This window comes from Sander vitreus, chromosome 4, assembly GCF_031162955.1.
Source record: "Sander vitreus isolate 19-12246 chromosome 4, sanVit1, whole genome shotgun sequence".
Lineage (NCBI taxonomy): Eukaryota > Metazoa > Chordata > Actinopteri > Perciformes > Percidae > Sander > Sander vitreus.
The window spans coordinates 29,314,259-29,327,923 of NC_135858.1; the positions used below are offsets into that span (position 1 = coordinate 29,314,259).

Genomic DNA, 13,665 nt, shown 5'->3' on the forward strand with positions numbered 1-13,665 from the left:
GATCTGTCAAGTGTGTGGCGAGGCTTGGACCCAAATGCAGTCAAGACAGAGCTGTGCTTCAGTTCAAAGATTTAATTAGGCAAAGGGTACAACAAAAAGTGTTTTGAAGAAACAGGAAAAATATCTCGAGGATACAAAAAACAGGGACATGGAACAAAACAGGAACACCGAACATAACATACCAGACCAGAGAAACCACGACACGATAGTACACGACACAACAGAACAGCACGCAACAAAATACAAGCAACAGAACGTACAAGAGACAAAGAGACGACAAGAGACAAAGACAGAACAGGAACTAAATACACCAGGTAACAAGGACTAACACTGGACAGGTGACACAACAGGTGAAACAAATCAGGGTGGGGCAGAACAATCAAAAAAGGCGGGAAACAAACAAAGAAAGGAAGTAAGCTAGACAAGACAAGAGAGACAAGACAGACTACAAAATAAAACAGGAAACAAAACATAACAGAAAAACAAGACTACCACAATAAGACGGAACAATACCAAAACCCTGACAATGTATAAAAAAACAGCACCTTATCCGTGTCCTTTCCCGTTCGTTGTCCTGCAGATAACACAAACAAACACCTGTCGATGTGCTGTTTTTATGCTAGCATAAGAAAACACCAGCAAATCTTTGTTATTGTGGCCTCCATGTTTTCACACACCTGATGCTCTAGGCTACGCCCAACAGTTGGTGGCAGTCATGCAACAAGTTGTTATGCCAAACGCCAATATAACAGAAGAAGAACAACACGCATCCCGACCATGTGAACACAGGTGTGCCAGTTTAGCTGGTGATAATGTTAACTGGTTACAAATTATGTGTGGGATAATTAACAACCTCGGAGAAAATAAGCTTCATATGTTCTTCACTTAAAATCACTAGACTTTTGCTGCAACTCACTTCATAACTTAACCGAGAGAAAACATGGATCAGCACTTTTCTGCAAAACATTCAATGGCCATATGGTCATAACAATAGTGTATCTATGGCTACCATAAGACAAAAACCGAGTTTGACTTTTATTTATCCCACACATAATTTGTTGGCCTACTTTGACGACACAAAATGGTCATTATAGTATATGATTACAAAACTTCGATGTACTGAGAGAGTTTGATAACATTCAGATATGTTGCTGTTTCAGATTCCTAATATGGGTCTAATGAAATTAAACACAACTATGATCAGGGGCCTGTTGCACAAAAGTAGAATGAAGAAATCCAGGATAACTGAAAAAACGCAGCTTGACTTAGTGTGGTCCGCTCATCGCGGCTTAATCGGTTGCACGTTTGCCGAGCCAGGATGAGAAGGTGAAGCTATGTCAAGCCAGGTGTAGATAGCTGGGATAAGTGCACGTTCACGACTTTCTTAAATAGACCACGGTATCGATCACAGATTTACTGATGCAGAAATGGAGAAGACGCGTGCCGCGCATGTTTAACCCGCTGAGCAGCTGCTGTTACTAGGAGGTGAAACATATAATATGCAAAAAGGGAAATACGGCTGTTGTTATCAGACAGAGAGAAAAAGTCCAACAGACAAAACAATGCGTAAGGATTTAAAAAGATCTACTTAGGGCCTACTAGTCACTCCACATTTTTACAAAGTTTTAATTGCTTTTAATATGCTTGTTGTGTGTTGGTTTTATTGCTGTATCTGTTTTTATCTGCTAAATGTGCTGGTTTTACTGTAAAGTGTCTTTGAGTAGCCTGTAAAGCACTATATAAATAAAATGTTTTATTATTTAGCCTACTTTGCCTTAAAAGTGAGCAGAGGGAATTCATGTTCCTCGGGCAATTTACCCTAAGGACTAGGCTTAATTTCAAACCCTTATTCATAATGAGGGAATATGTTTTACAACCATATTCACAAATCTCTATAAGCTATAATTCTAAATATCTTTCTACAATTAATGTTCATACAGAACAAACATGACTGGACAAAACTAGAAAAAGAAGTAAGTGACTTCAAAACACACTGTAAGCATATCTGTAAAACAATATAGCCTATTATTCATGTTTTTTTTTCTCACTCCCAAGCTCCAAGATGCGTGACGGCACCAAAATAAAAAGATTAAGAAGCTTTGTGGCATTCCAACACATTCCCACTCCCATCTCGTAAAATACTGACGTTTGGTCAGGTGCCATTGTCGTCGTTATTGACGCTAAAAGTCTCCTTTAGAGTCCGCTGCACGTTGTGGGAGGATCCCCCTGCCTCCCCCCACCTCTCCACGTTGCATGGGGAATATTCACGGGGAGAGCAGCGGAGGATTTTCTCCGCATTGTCCCACTTTATCTCCGGTGCATGTGCAACCATTTCTTACCATCCAAACAACTGCAATAGTAGGATTTAAATCAAACTTGTGACCGCAATAGTGACAAGTAATGCATGTTAATAAAAATAAAGCAGAACACATTCAGAAGACAACGGAATAAATGTTAAACACGTTTATTTCGGATCAGTGCAGCAGCTGATTTAACACATCAGATTCCAGGATTAATCTTAGCCCGGCTGTTAGCCTGCTGTGGAGCAGGCTAGCTGCAAAAAATAAATCTCCATGGTTACTTGGCTGGGTCAACCTGCTTTTGTGCAACCAAATCAAAGCTAAATTCATCCAGGATAACTTGAATATCCCGGCTTAATCCCTTATCCTGGTTTTGTGCAACAGGCCCCAGAACATAGGACCTTCTTCCTGTATTTACTTTCTTGCTCCCGCCCCCAGACAAATCCGACCAATAAGAGGGCTGGACGTTCTTGCCTGTTTTGTAATGACGCATTTTGGTACGCTTTGATTTTTCCACGTGTGAAACCAAACCAAACCGACCGAGGGCAAATCGCTCTAAGTTCACATTCGGACCAAAGCAAACGAACTACAGGCGTGAAAACGCCCTTATAACACGATGATAGCCTGCCAGAGCGTCCTGTATTTGGTCCGAAAGGCCAAAAAAACATCCAAAAAATGCGTTCACACTCTAAACAAACCAGACCGTGGTTCAGTTTGAACCGGACTGAGACTAGACTTTTGGTCTGGGGGAGGTTTAACGCCTGTAATTTTGGTTCGGATCAAAGTGAAAAGTCCGAAGGTCCGGATAATGAGGTAGGTGTGAAAGCCTCCTACACAAAATCCGGAATATGCTATCACACCTTAGCCTACACTGTTCAAGTACATGCACATCTGATAGCCTGAAAAAGACAGACAGAAGAAAGAAAAAATAAATACATGGATAGATAGATTAAGAGGAGATGAGAGAAGTGAAGCACGGAAAAGAAGGAAACATGTTTAATACAAATATATTTAACATATTAATATAGGCCTAAACACCTGAACATTGGTGGGATGTAACTGAGTACATTTAGGACCTACTGTATACTGAAACTGTTCAGAAGAACAATTTTAAAGGGCAACTATTATATAGCATTATACTTGCAGTTTGTAATAGGACATGTTTACATGCTTTAATGTAAAAAAACCCCCAAAAAAACCTTTATTTTTCTCATACTTCCCATGGCTGCTGCACCTGCATTCACCCTCTGTATGAGACTCTATGTAGGAGCGCCTGTCTCTTTAATCCCTCCTCCCGAAAAAGCCCAGTCTGCTCTCATTGGCCAGCGCGCTTCCTGGAAACTCCGGAGCCTCGATCCACTCCGTGTTTCACTTGTTGAAGCTGGAGCTACTGCAACGGAGTAAATAGTACCGCGAAAAAAAACCACTCCAGACTCCCGATTCATTTGCATAAAGATGGGCATCGGCCAGCTTTTGGACGCGCAGCATTTTTTCGAATGCAGCGCGGCCTTCCCGGAATGCTTTGCGTGCACGTTGAAGTCGCTTGACGTCACCCATAGGAAGAGAGCGGAGCGCGGCGCGACAGAAGCGTCGCACGGACAAATGGATCTGTACCGTTAAGAGTTAGCCCAGAGTAGAAAAAAAACTGTTGAATCCAGAGTGTTCAGAATAGTTAGAAAACTGAGCATTTTAGCTCACAGGGATTTATCTAAAATACGTTTACCTCATTATTTATTTTCGCATATTTGTTTTGGGCACGTTTAACATGAAAATCCAACATAACATTGTAGATATGACTGAAAACACGGAAAAGCATAATATGTGACGAATAAGCACATGTATTTTACTTGAGCATTTAACATTTTCTGCCTCTTTATACTTTTTATACTACATTTTAGAGGAAAATATTGTAGTTTCCAAGCCTATAAAATACAATCCATTGTTAACGATTAAACCAATGGTTTCCAATCTTTTTGGCTCGTGACCTGTTGCGGCCGAAATGGGTTTCCTCAGGAGGGTGGCTGGCGTCTCCCTTAGAGATAGGGTGAGAAGCTCAGTTATCCGTGAGGAGCTCGGAGTAGAGCCGCTGCTCCTTCGCGTCGAAAGGAGCCAGTTGAGGTGGTTCGGGCATCTGGTAAGGATGCCCCCTGGGCGCCTCCCTAGGGAGGTGTTCCAGGCACGTCCAGCTGGGAGGAGGCCTCGGGGAAGACCCAGGACTAGGTGGAGGGATTATATCTCCAACCTGGCCTGGGAACGCCTCGGGATCCCCCAGTCGGAGCTGGTTAATGTGGCTCGGGAAAGGGAAGTTTGGAGTCCCCTGCTGGAGCTGCTACCCCCACGACCCGACCCCGGATAAGCGGACGAAGATGGATGGATGGATGGATGGACCTGTTGCACTTGAGTCCAGTTGGGGCTCCTTGTCATATTTAGTCTCATCAGACACATTTCCTCTTAATTAAAACAAATGTGTATCAGTACTTGGTTTCTTCTCTCCTACTAATCATCTCACAGCCACTCAGACCCTTTAGAGGGGCCCGACCCCTAGGTTGGGAACCACTTGGCTAAACTAGCTAACTGTATGTAAAGTAGTTAAAAGTAGCAGCTACAACAGTAACATGCGGCTCTCACGTTGATGCATCAATATGAACTGTCATATAGAATCAGGTATCAGTCACGGAGACATTTCACTGCAGAATGAGGATACTTTCACTGCTGATACTTTAAGTACATTTTGCCTATAATACTGCTGTACTTACAGTACTTAAAATTTTGAATGCAGGCCTTTTTACTTGTATTGGAGTGTTTTTTGGTTTTTCGTACAAATACAATACATGCTGATTATTTAATGAGTGAAATATTTGTCATTTTCAGTTATAAGGCTTCTGAAATTCTCCAGTGTAGAAGACAATTAAACATATGCAGTTCCAAAAAAGTTATTGATAAAAGAGGACTGATTATGAGACTTCACAATGATGGATGACTCACTGATCCTCGGGTGGTCAGTGAGTCATGGCGGGAGGAAACACACCCACACACAGTTTTGTTACTGCTGTTTATAATAAAAGTGCATTCATATTATAAACAGATGGCTGGTAGATATTGTGGATGTCATCTAGTCTGCATGAATCTGCCAATTTACTGATACGTGGGTGTGAAAGCAGCTTTTTACTGTTGTAGATGGTCGAAGTGGAGCTAGTTTTAAATATTGTATATGCTTTTGGTGGTTTGATTTAGAACTAATCATGTATTCAATGTTGCTCAGAGGGATCTTTGTCTCTTTCAGTCTTTTCAATTGTCCGTGTGGTTAAACTTAGTTATGTACAGCTTTTTCCCCCCTCCATGTAAAAAAACAAACCCTTCTTACTAAATAACATTTGTAAAAAGGGTTTTCTGCAACCTAAATTCATCAAAGACCATTCACACTCAGGTGATTTTCTCAACTAATCGATAATTGTAATTAAATCGTTGATTTAATCTAATGATCTGTGCACTTTGAGTGGTCGTTACAACTATAAGCACAATGTAAATGAAATCCATTTACCATCTGTAAAACAGTTTCTTCACAAAGAATAATGTGAAAGCACCACTTTAAATTTTGTGTTTACCAGAAATGTGCTCAAAATGTTCTTGGAAATAATCAATTTAGGATGAATAAGCATTAAAAAAGATGACAAATCGACTAAAGAAATCTTGGCCGACTGAGACCACTAGAGGCCTAATGGACTAAGAAGGTGCAGCCCTAATTTAAACATAATCAATCCTACTTACAACCTAATGTGCTTTTCTTTCAAAATAAGAGCACACTGTAACTCAAGATAACTACATCCATGATTAACAAATCCATCTTCAAACCGCTTTCAAATAACCAAAGAAACATCATTTCAACATTATAGTTATTTAATTACATCAAATATGAAAAACACATCCATGGTTTTCTGTTCTCACAATTGAAAGAAAATCAAAAGCTGTCATGTCATGGCTGATTATTTAAGGCGGGTTCTGAATTCACAAACACCCACTGACAACCAGCCTCTTACTCATCAATAGATTACTAAATAAATCATTTATTTACTTATTTTTTTTATTAAATTTAACCGGCTGAAGTTGAGGACGTATTTCTTTCTCGGATTTGTCTCACTGTGAGAACACGGGGGTTCGTTTACCGCTGAGCAGTGACGCTAGTTTTGCACCAAATGCATTACACATAATGGAGAGAACAGTTTTATAGTTGCATGTGGGGGGCTTTTGTGCTCAATACAAAGCTTGTTTAGCGGGACTGCTGCGTCCCAGGATGCTGGGATACTTCTCCGCTCATCTGCTGGTGGAGGTGGAATGTTTTAGGAGCAAAGCATCATGGGACGGGATGGAGTCAGGCCGGGGTCAGGCTGTGTACTAACTTATGTTTGGACCAACATTAACGTACGTGTAGAAACTCGATGGAGTGCATCTGATAAAAAAAGATGATTAGTCATGTTTGCATTTTCAGAGATTCTCCATCTTTCAACTGTAAAGGTTTCCTATCCCGGACAAACTGTACAGCTGAACTCCTTTAACTCATAATGTCATCATCAAGCAGCCGAGCTGAAGCCCAAATGAAAACACTGAAAAAATTGCTCAATCGGTGTGGACAATGTTATGTTCGTTCAAATGTCCGGCGTGTGTATTAACGCTTAATTCATCTTTGAAGAGTGGGGTCATCCTTGTAGAGTCAGAGGTCAATGCTATGTATGTGTGTGTGTGTGTGTGTGTGTGTGTGTGTCACTGCTCGTTCTGCTGCGTGTCTGTGATGGTGGAGACGGCACCCTGGCCCTTGCTGACATCACTGATACACGCCCACTGACCGTCCATCGACTCCTTCCACAGCGTCACCTAGAACAAGCAAATGCATTATTTGATGCATCCATTTTGAGAAATACATCAGGAAAACACATTCAGAGCGACAAAAAAAAAGAAGAAAAAAAAGAAAATCCTCCTAATTCAGAATCACATTTACATTTGGGGGGGGGGGGGAACAAACAAGGTACAGGCCCAGTGCACGTGCCTGTATTACAATGCATACGCTACCTTGTTGTCTCCTCCTGAAACAGCCAGTATATTTCCCGTGATAGACCAGCTGACGTGCCAAACAACATCACTGAATTTATGGAGCAGTTTGGCCGTCCAGGTGTTGCCTGCTGGGTCGTCGCACGTCCAGATGAACACGCGTCCGTCCTGAGGGAAGATGCAAAGGAAACCAAAACCTCAAAAAGATTATCCCCACTTAACTGTGGTGGTATGGGACCAAGCAGACAGCGTTTGGTTTTGTTCATCAGCCGCATATACACGTTTATTGCAAAATGACTACAATTGCTTTATAAAAAGCAGATTGAGATGTTCTGTGGGTTGGATTATCAGCTTCACCTTTAATCATGCACCGAGTTACTTGAGAAATGACTCAACTGCTATCTCTGGCTCCACCTTGTGGTAGAGATTGAAAAAGAAAACCCCACCATGTTGAACTTCTGCCAGAGAAATCAAATCTCAATTTAGTTTTTCTAAATAACCTGCGGATGATAAGTAGTAGTTTGATTGTTCAGACGGCGATTTCCTGGAGATTATTTTAGGTGCAGCTGAGGAGCAGAACCTGTTGGGACACACGCGGTGCCTTTAATCCCAATAATTCTCACCTGGGAGCAGCTGGCGATGGTGCTGGTGGGAAGGCCAATAGAAGGAGCCCAGCCGACGTCTCTCACCCAATCACTGTGAGCCTCCAGCTTCTGGTCCTCCTTCCACTGACCGTCCTCCTCTCTGGAGGCAAGAAGTGACAATCAGTGACAGTTACATAAGACATAAACCGTCAGCTCCTTCGGCCTTTACAAAAATAACTACTTTCCTGACAAGAGTCTGACGATTTAGCATTGCTCTCCTCTAACGTTGTGTGACTCATGGTCGAATGTTTAAAACGGCCCAAAATTTGCATTTGTTACATGCATTCATTGGTTTTTTTTCCAAAATCCTACATGACCCACAATGCAACTCGACTGCAGACAAAAGTCTTTTTACAACTTTTTTTCAACTTTGTTTTAGCTTCTGTGAGAATTATTATATTAATATTTAAACAGCTAATGCTAATTAAACAGTGTGGGTGATTCTGCTTTACAAACCATGTGATTATTCTCTGCCCCTTATGTGTCTCCATCTCAAGTCACTAGACACAGCACAGAAAAACATGAAACGCCGTAGAAAGCCTATTAAACCACAACTTACTTCCAGAGTTTGACCAGGTTGTCGCAGCCTCCGGAGACAAAGCGTTTGACGTAGTTTGGTTTCTGACCCGATGGCTGATCAATCAGGCTGCCGGGAACTACAGCAGGAGCCCAACTCACTGCGTTACAGCCAATCTGCAGGAAAAATACCAGCGATCTATTAAACAGACACATCTGAAAATCAGCATGACCGAGTAAAGAACAGTAGGATAAGCAGAGTTCGGTAGATACGTAAAACGTTCTAGACAGCATGCCATCTGATGGAAACAGAAATATTAGCTCTGCAGTAAAAGAGTCCCAAACTCACAGTGTGTGCGTTGCTGATCTTCTTGACGTCCCACTGCTGATCCCCAGTAAACGTGAGAAGGGAAATGGCGCCGTCTGAGCTGCCGCAGGCCAGGATCAGACCAAAGTCATAGGGACCCCAGCAGACAGAGTTCACTGCAGAGACACAGAAGTAGATTTACAAAAACACGACCAAAGTCTCAAGAAACACCCAACGCAAAACAACTTCTACAATGTTATTTCACCTGGACGCACAGTAGAGCTACTGACCTGATGACTCGTGTCCGCAGTATTCATACATCTTGTCCCAGGCTCCGTTCTCCTCCTTCCAGATGATGACTTTACGGTCGTAGGAACAGGAAGCCAGGATGTTGCCGAACATCGGGTGAGCCCACGCTACCTGCCACACGGGACCCTCGTGGCTACACAAATACAGAGACCCAAATTTTGTTCAAATGCACGGTGAACTCTAAGTGCATTAAACTAATTATGTATAATACAAATAAGTCAACAATAGAAGAAGGACGAGCTCACATGGGATGTCAGTCTTACAGCCCAGGTTAAAGAACGGATTTACCAAAATGTCTAATCCGACAAAAGAATTGAGCATTACAGGAGACAAACTTTCGAATAGAATATTAATTTACCACTTCTCATTAAGTGGCTCCAGTAATTGTGCTGTGTTGATCTATGTTAAGTAGGGATGCACCGAATCCAGGATTTGGCCAAATATTGGGCTTTTTGACGGGGTTCGGCATTTGCCGAACCTTAGAATTTTTTCCCACCGAACCCCGCGCTTGCACTACGCTGGTCGACGTAATGACGCCGCCGCTGATTACGGGAAGGTCTTTACGTAGGTGGACCGTTCAATGCTGTAGGCTGTGAGAAAGTGAAAATGGAACTCGTGAGCAGACAAAGTGTTGTTTGGCAGTACTTTCAGTCAAAAGAAGGCCATTCAAGTCGAGCGACATGTTCAATTTGCAATGCCGATCTGTCTCGTGGTGGCGAGGACCCTAAACAATACACAACATCACCGCTGTTAAAACATTTGCTAGGTAACATCCAAAAGAATACGAGTTGTGCATGAAGGAATCTACAGACAGCAGCCAAAATGCAGCAACTTCAGGTACGGCAAAGGAAGGACAGTCACAGCTAAAAACTGGTGTGATTTTTACACTTAAAATAAAATAAAATGAAAAATACACTGCTGTGGACATTGTTTACTTCATTAATGGTTTTACTGTGTTAAAGGACTGAGGATGGGAGTAGGATTCGGTATTCAGCAGAATCTGAACCGGTGGATTCAGTATTCGGCCGAACCCCAAAAATCTGGATTCGGTGCATCCCTAATGTGACGTGACTTAGGCTCCCCGGTTTGGTTGTGGAACGATGGTATCTTACCCTCTGAGGTCTGCTACCAAGATCTGCCCTCCATTTTTGACGTCGAAGATCTTTACGGTGCGATCAGAGGAGCAGGTAGCGAGTCGTGTACCGTAGTAGTCCATCTGGGCATCATGCTGAAACAGACAAAACAAGACATAAAAGGCCTGAAGCGAGAAAATAATTCTTTCGCCCGCATCTTTCGTCATTTCATGTTTTCAGAAGAGAGACCGTGTCAAAAGTTATAAATCAACAAAAGAATCTATGACTGCAACATGCTAATGGGAGCAGATGGCGCTCTGACAGTAAACACACAATGAACTGTTGAATAGCCCCCCCCATCAGCAGTTTCTGTTATTAACCAACAGTCCTCTGATGCGGTGTTTAAATGTAGGTTTGGATAGTTTCCTAAACTTTAGCCATCGTGCCAAAAAAATGTGGCACAATCAGCATAACTAGTAGTGGTGCAGGATTCAGAAAATGTCACGGTTCGGTATCGATTTGAAGGCGAAAACGATTCTCGATTAAAAAGAAATGATTCATAGTATGTAAATGTGGCTACTTTTCCCATGTGATTGCAGTAGACGTACAAAAAAAAAATAATAATAATAATAATGTAAATCGCTTTTTGTAACTATGAATCGATTTTGAATGGGTAGAGCTTGAATCGCGATTCAAATATCAATCGATTTTTTTTTTGCACGCCCCTAATAACTAGACGGCGGCTGTAAATCACAACGCTGTCATCCGACGGCGTGTATTAAAACGGTGGAATGTAACTAAGTACATTTACTCAAGAACTGTACTAGATTATAAATTTGAGATTCTTCTACTTTACTTGAGTCTTTGCTGTTTTCTACTTCTCTACATGTCAGAGGAAAGTAGTGTCCGTTTTAATATTTGACGGCTTTAGTTACTTTGCAGATCCAGATTTTTGCAAACAAAAACGCACAAAAGCCTATAAAATATGTTTTGTTAAATGAAAAATGACCCGACAGTATTCATACCGCTGAAACAATTAGTCAATGTATCAATGAATCGATCGTTCAGAAAATGAATGAATGAGTTTTGATCGTTTAAGTCATTTTTCATGTACAAACAGTTTATGTTTACAGATTTACAAATGTGAAGATTTGCTGCTTTTAGTATTTTTTAATGATGTTGACGTTTGGATGGTTGGTTGTACAAAACAAACATCATGAAGGTGTCACTTTGGGAATTCTTCTGACTTTCTGAAGCTAAATCAATCAATTATTGGAGAAAACAATCCGCAGATTAATCCGTAACAAAAATAATCATTAGTTTAATAATAGTAATAATAAAAAATAAAATAATAATAGCTAATAAAATACTTAAAACTAGAGATGAGCCGATACTGGTATCGGCTCCGATACTGCCTAAAACGCTGGTATCGGGAAGTACTGGAGTTTATGCACCGATCCGATACCACGTAATAAAGCCCTAAAGATAATCTACGTTAAAGTAGTTTATTTATGTTCTTTTTCCGTTATAACTGACTGTCAAACTGGAGAATAAAAGAAAGATCTGGGGGCGTTCATTGTTTGTTTGTTCATGTTTCACAAAGAGTTTAACCTGAGCCAGGCCGACAACAAAGACAGAAATAATATCACATCCATACAGGGATAGTAGGATACAGCTGTTAAAACATAATAAAATATATGACACACTGGTATCGGATCAGTACTCGGTATCGGCCGATACGCAACTTCAGGTATCAGAATCGGTATCGAGAAGCAAAAAATGGTATCGGGCCATCTCTACTTAAAACACTAGATAGTTAGAAATATGATGATACATACTTTTTCTCTGATTAGTATTAAAACCGTTTGCATTATAACAAGACAAAACACTGTTGCTGCTGTCGCCATCTGGTATCCGGGAGCCACTGTCTTGTCCTTGTCTGGAGCACGGTGTGATGCGGAGGAAAGAACAGGCGCTCCTCGACTGAGATAACGGACGACATCGACTATGGACTATAGAGTTTTATCACATTCCACTTGGTATTATAAAAAGCGGCTGTAGAGAGCTTTTCGTTAGGTCACTTCTGTACTCATGCTGCGAGTACTGTAACTGCCTCCTTGTGTTCACAAGTAAAAATGAACTTTGATACATCTTCAGCGGTCCTGTCTATTATTTGATAATGTAAATTATTCTAACAATAGTTTACCTTTAAGTAACATTTTCAATGCTGGACTCTACTACAATTTGGAGGCAAATACGGTACTTTGTACCGCACACTAACACTGCACTACATTTATTTGAAAACTTTAGCTACTCTGCCGATTCAGATTGAGAATACAAAATATACTTAACAACTACATTCTGATGTATTACTAGAGGTTAAGATACAACTTTACTGATCCCTTGGTGAAATGTACAAGCTACCCAGCAGCATACAAAGTAATTACAATGAGCTCCGTCTTTACCAGCCTTAAAGTGATGAACACATTAATGAATCAATATGGGTCATTCTACATAATGCGTACTTTTACTTTAGGTACTTTAAGTATATTTTGATGCAAATACTTTTGTACTTTCAATAGTACGTTTACACCTACCTCAATACTTCCATACACCACAGTGTATTGATAATGACATGATAGCAGCAGCAGCCACCGTGTCAGCTTGGACTACCGGTGTGTCAAATTCTGTTTTATTAAATTAATGACGAGTTAAAGTGGAAACACTGACTGAAAAACATGCAACATGTCAAGATTTACGTTATTGCTGTATGTGCTATTTTGGAATAAACCCCTGTCTCTTTAGCTAACGTTAGCTTCAATGACCAGCTGACGTTAGTTAGCTAGCTAGGCTAAATGAAAAAAAAGGAGAACTTACGATCATGTCCTCGTGAGAGGTGTCCACCGTGTTGATAACGGAAACCTGAAATTCACAAACAAATGAATCAGCATTTAAATGGCACGGAAATATTGATATTATTGCTTTATGGGTCAGCTAGCTCTCTAGCATTAACCTGTCTGCTAACGAGCTAGCTAGCTACTTGGGCACGTCAGCAACTAAACGGTCAACGTTAAACAACACTAAAGTCAGCAAACAGCTTCACCTGCCGCTTTATTGAAACGCAATTACACTCACCATGACTGCAGCTAAAGCAGACAACTCTGCAGAAAAGTATTCCTTGTTTTATTCTGAATTAATAAACCAGGTTCAACAACTATTCCGACGTGGCAACAAGCACAGAAGCCGCTTCCCACACGGGGTCCGACAACTGTTTCGACCGGCGGAAACTGGCAAACTAGCAAACAAAGGTTCCACATACCAAAACTTGAATTTGCATTAGATAGCTTCTTTCTTCTTCTTTTTATTTCCGGCAGACTAGACGCATCTATGGCGTATTGCTGCATTAGATAGCTATCTTAGAGCAGTAAATAAAAAAATAAAATAAATATACAAAGTGTTGCAAATGTTAAACG

General features: G+C 41.0%; 1 protein-coding gene across 1 annotated transcript; it reads right to left on the bottom strand.

Annotated features, from left to right (window-relative positions):
* Nucleotides 1-6,179: 6,179 nt before the first annotated feature.
* Nucleotides 6,180-13,468, bottom strand: sec13 (SEC13 homolog, nuclear pore and COPII coat complex component). Its single transcript, XM_078249282.1, has 9 exons — nt 13,328-13,468; nt 13,070-13,114; nt 10,232-10,347; nt 9,101-9,252; nt 8,853-8,986; nt 8,547-8,680; nt 7,967-8,087; nt 7,365-7,511; nt 6,180-7,169 (listed from the first exon to the last, which is right to left on the bottom strand). The coding sequence occupies exons 1-9, from the start codon at nt 13,328-13,330 to the stop codon at nt 7,059-7,061; spliced, it is 963 nt and encodes a 320-aa protein (XP_078105408.1). The 5' UTR covers nt 13,331-13,468; the 3' UTR covers nt 6,180-7,058.
* Nucleotides 13,469-13,665: the final 197 nt, after the last annotated feature.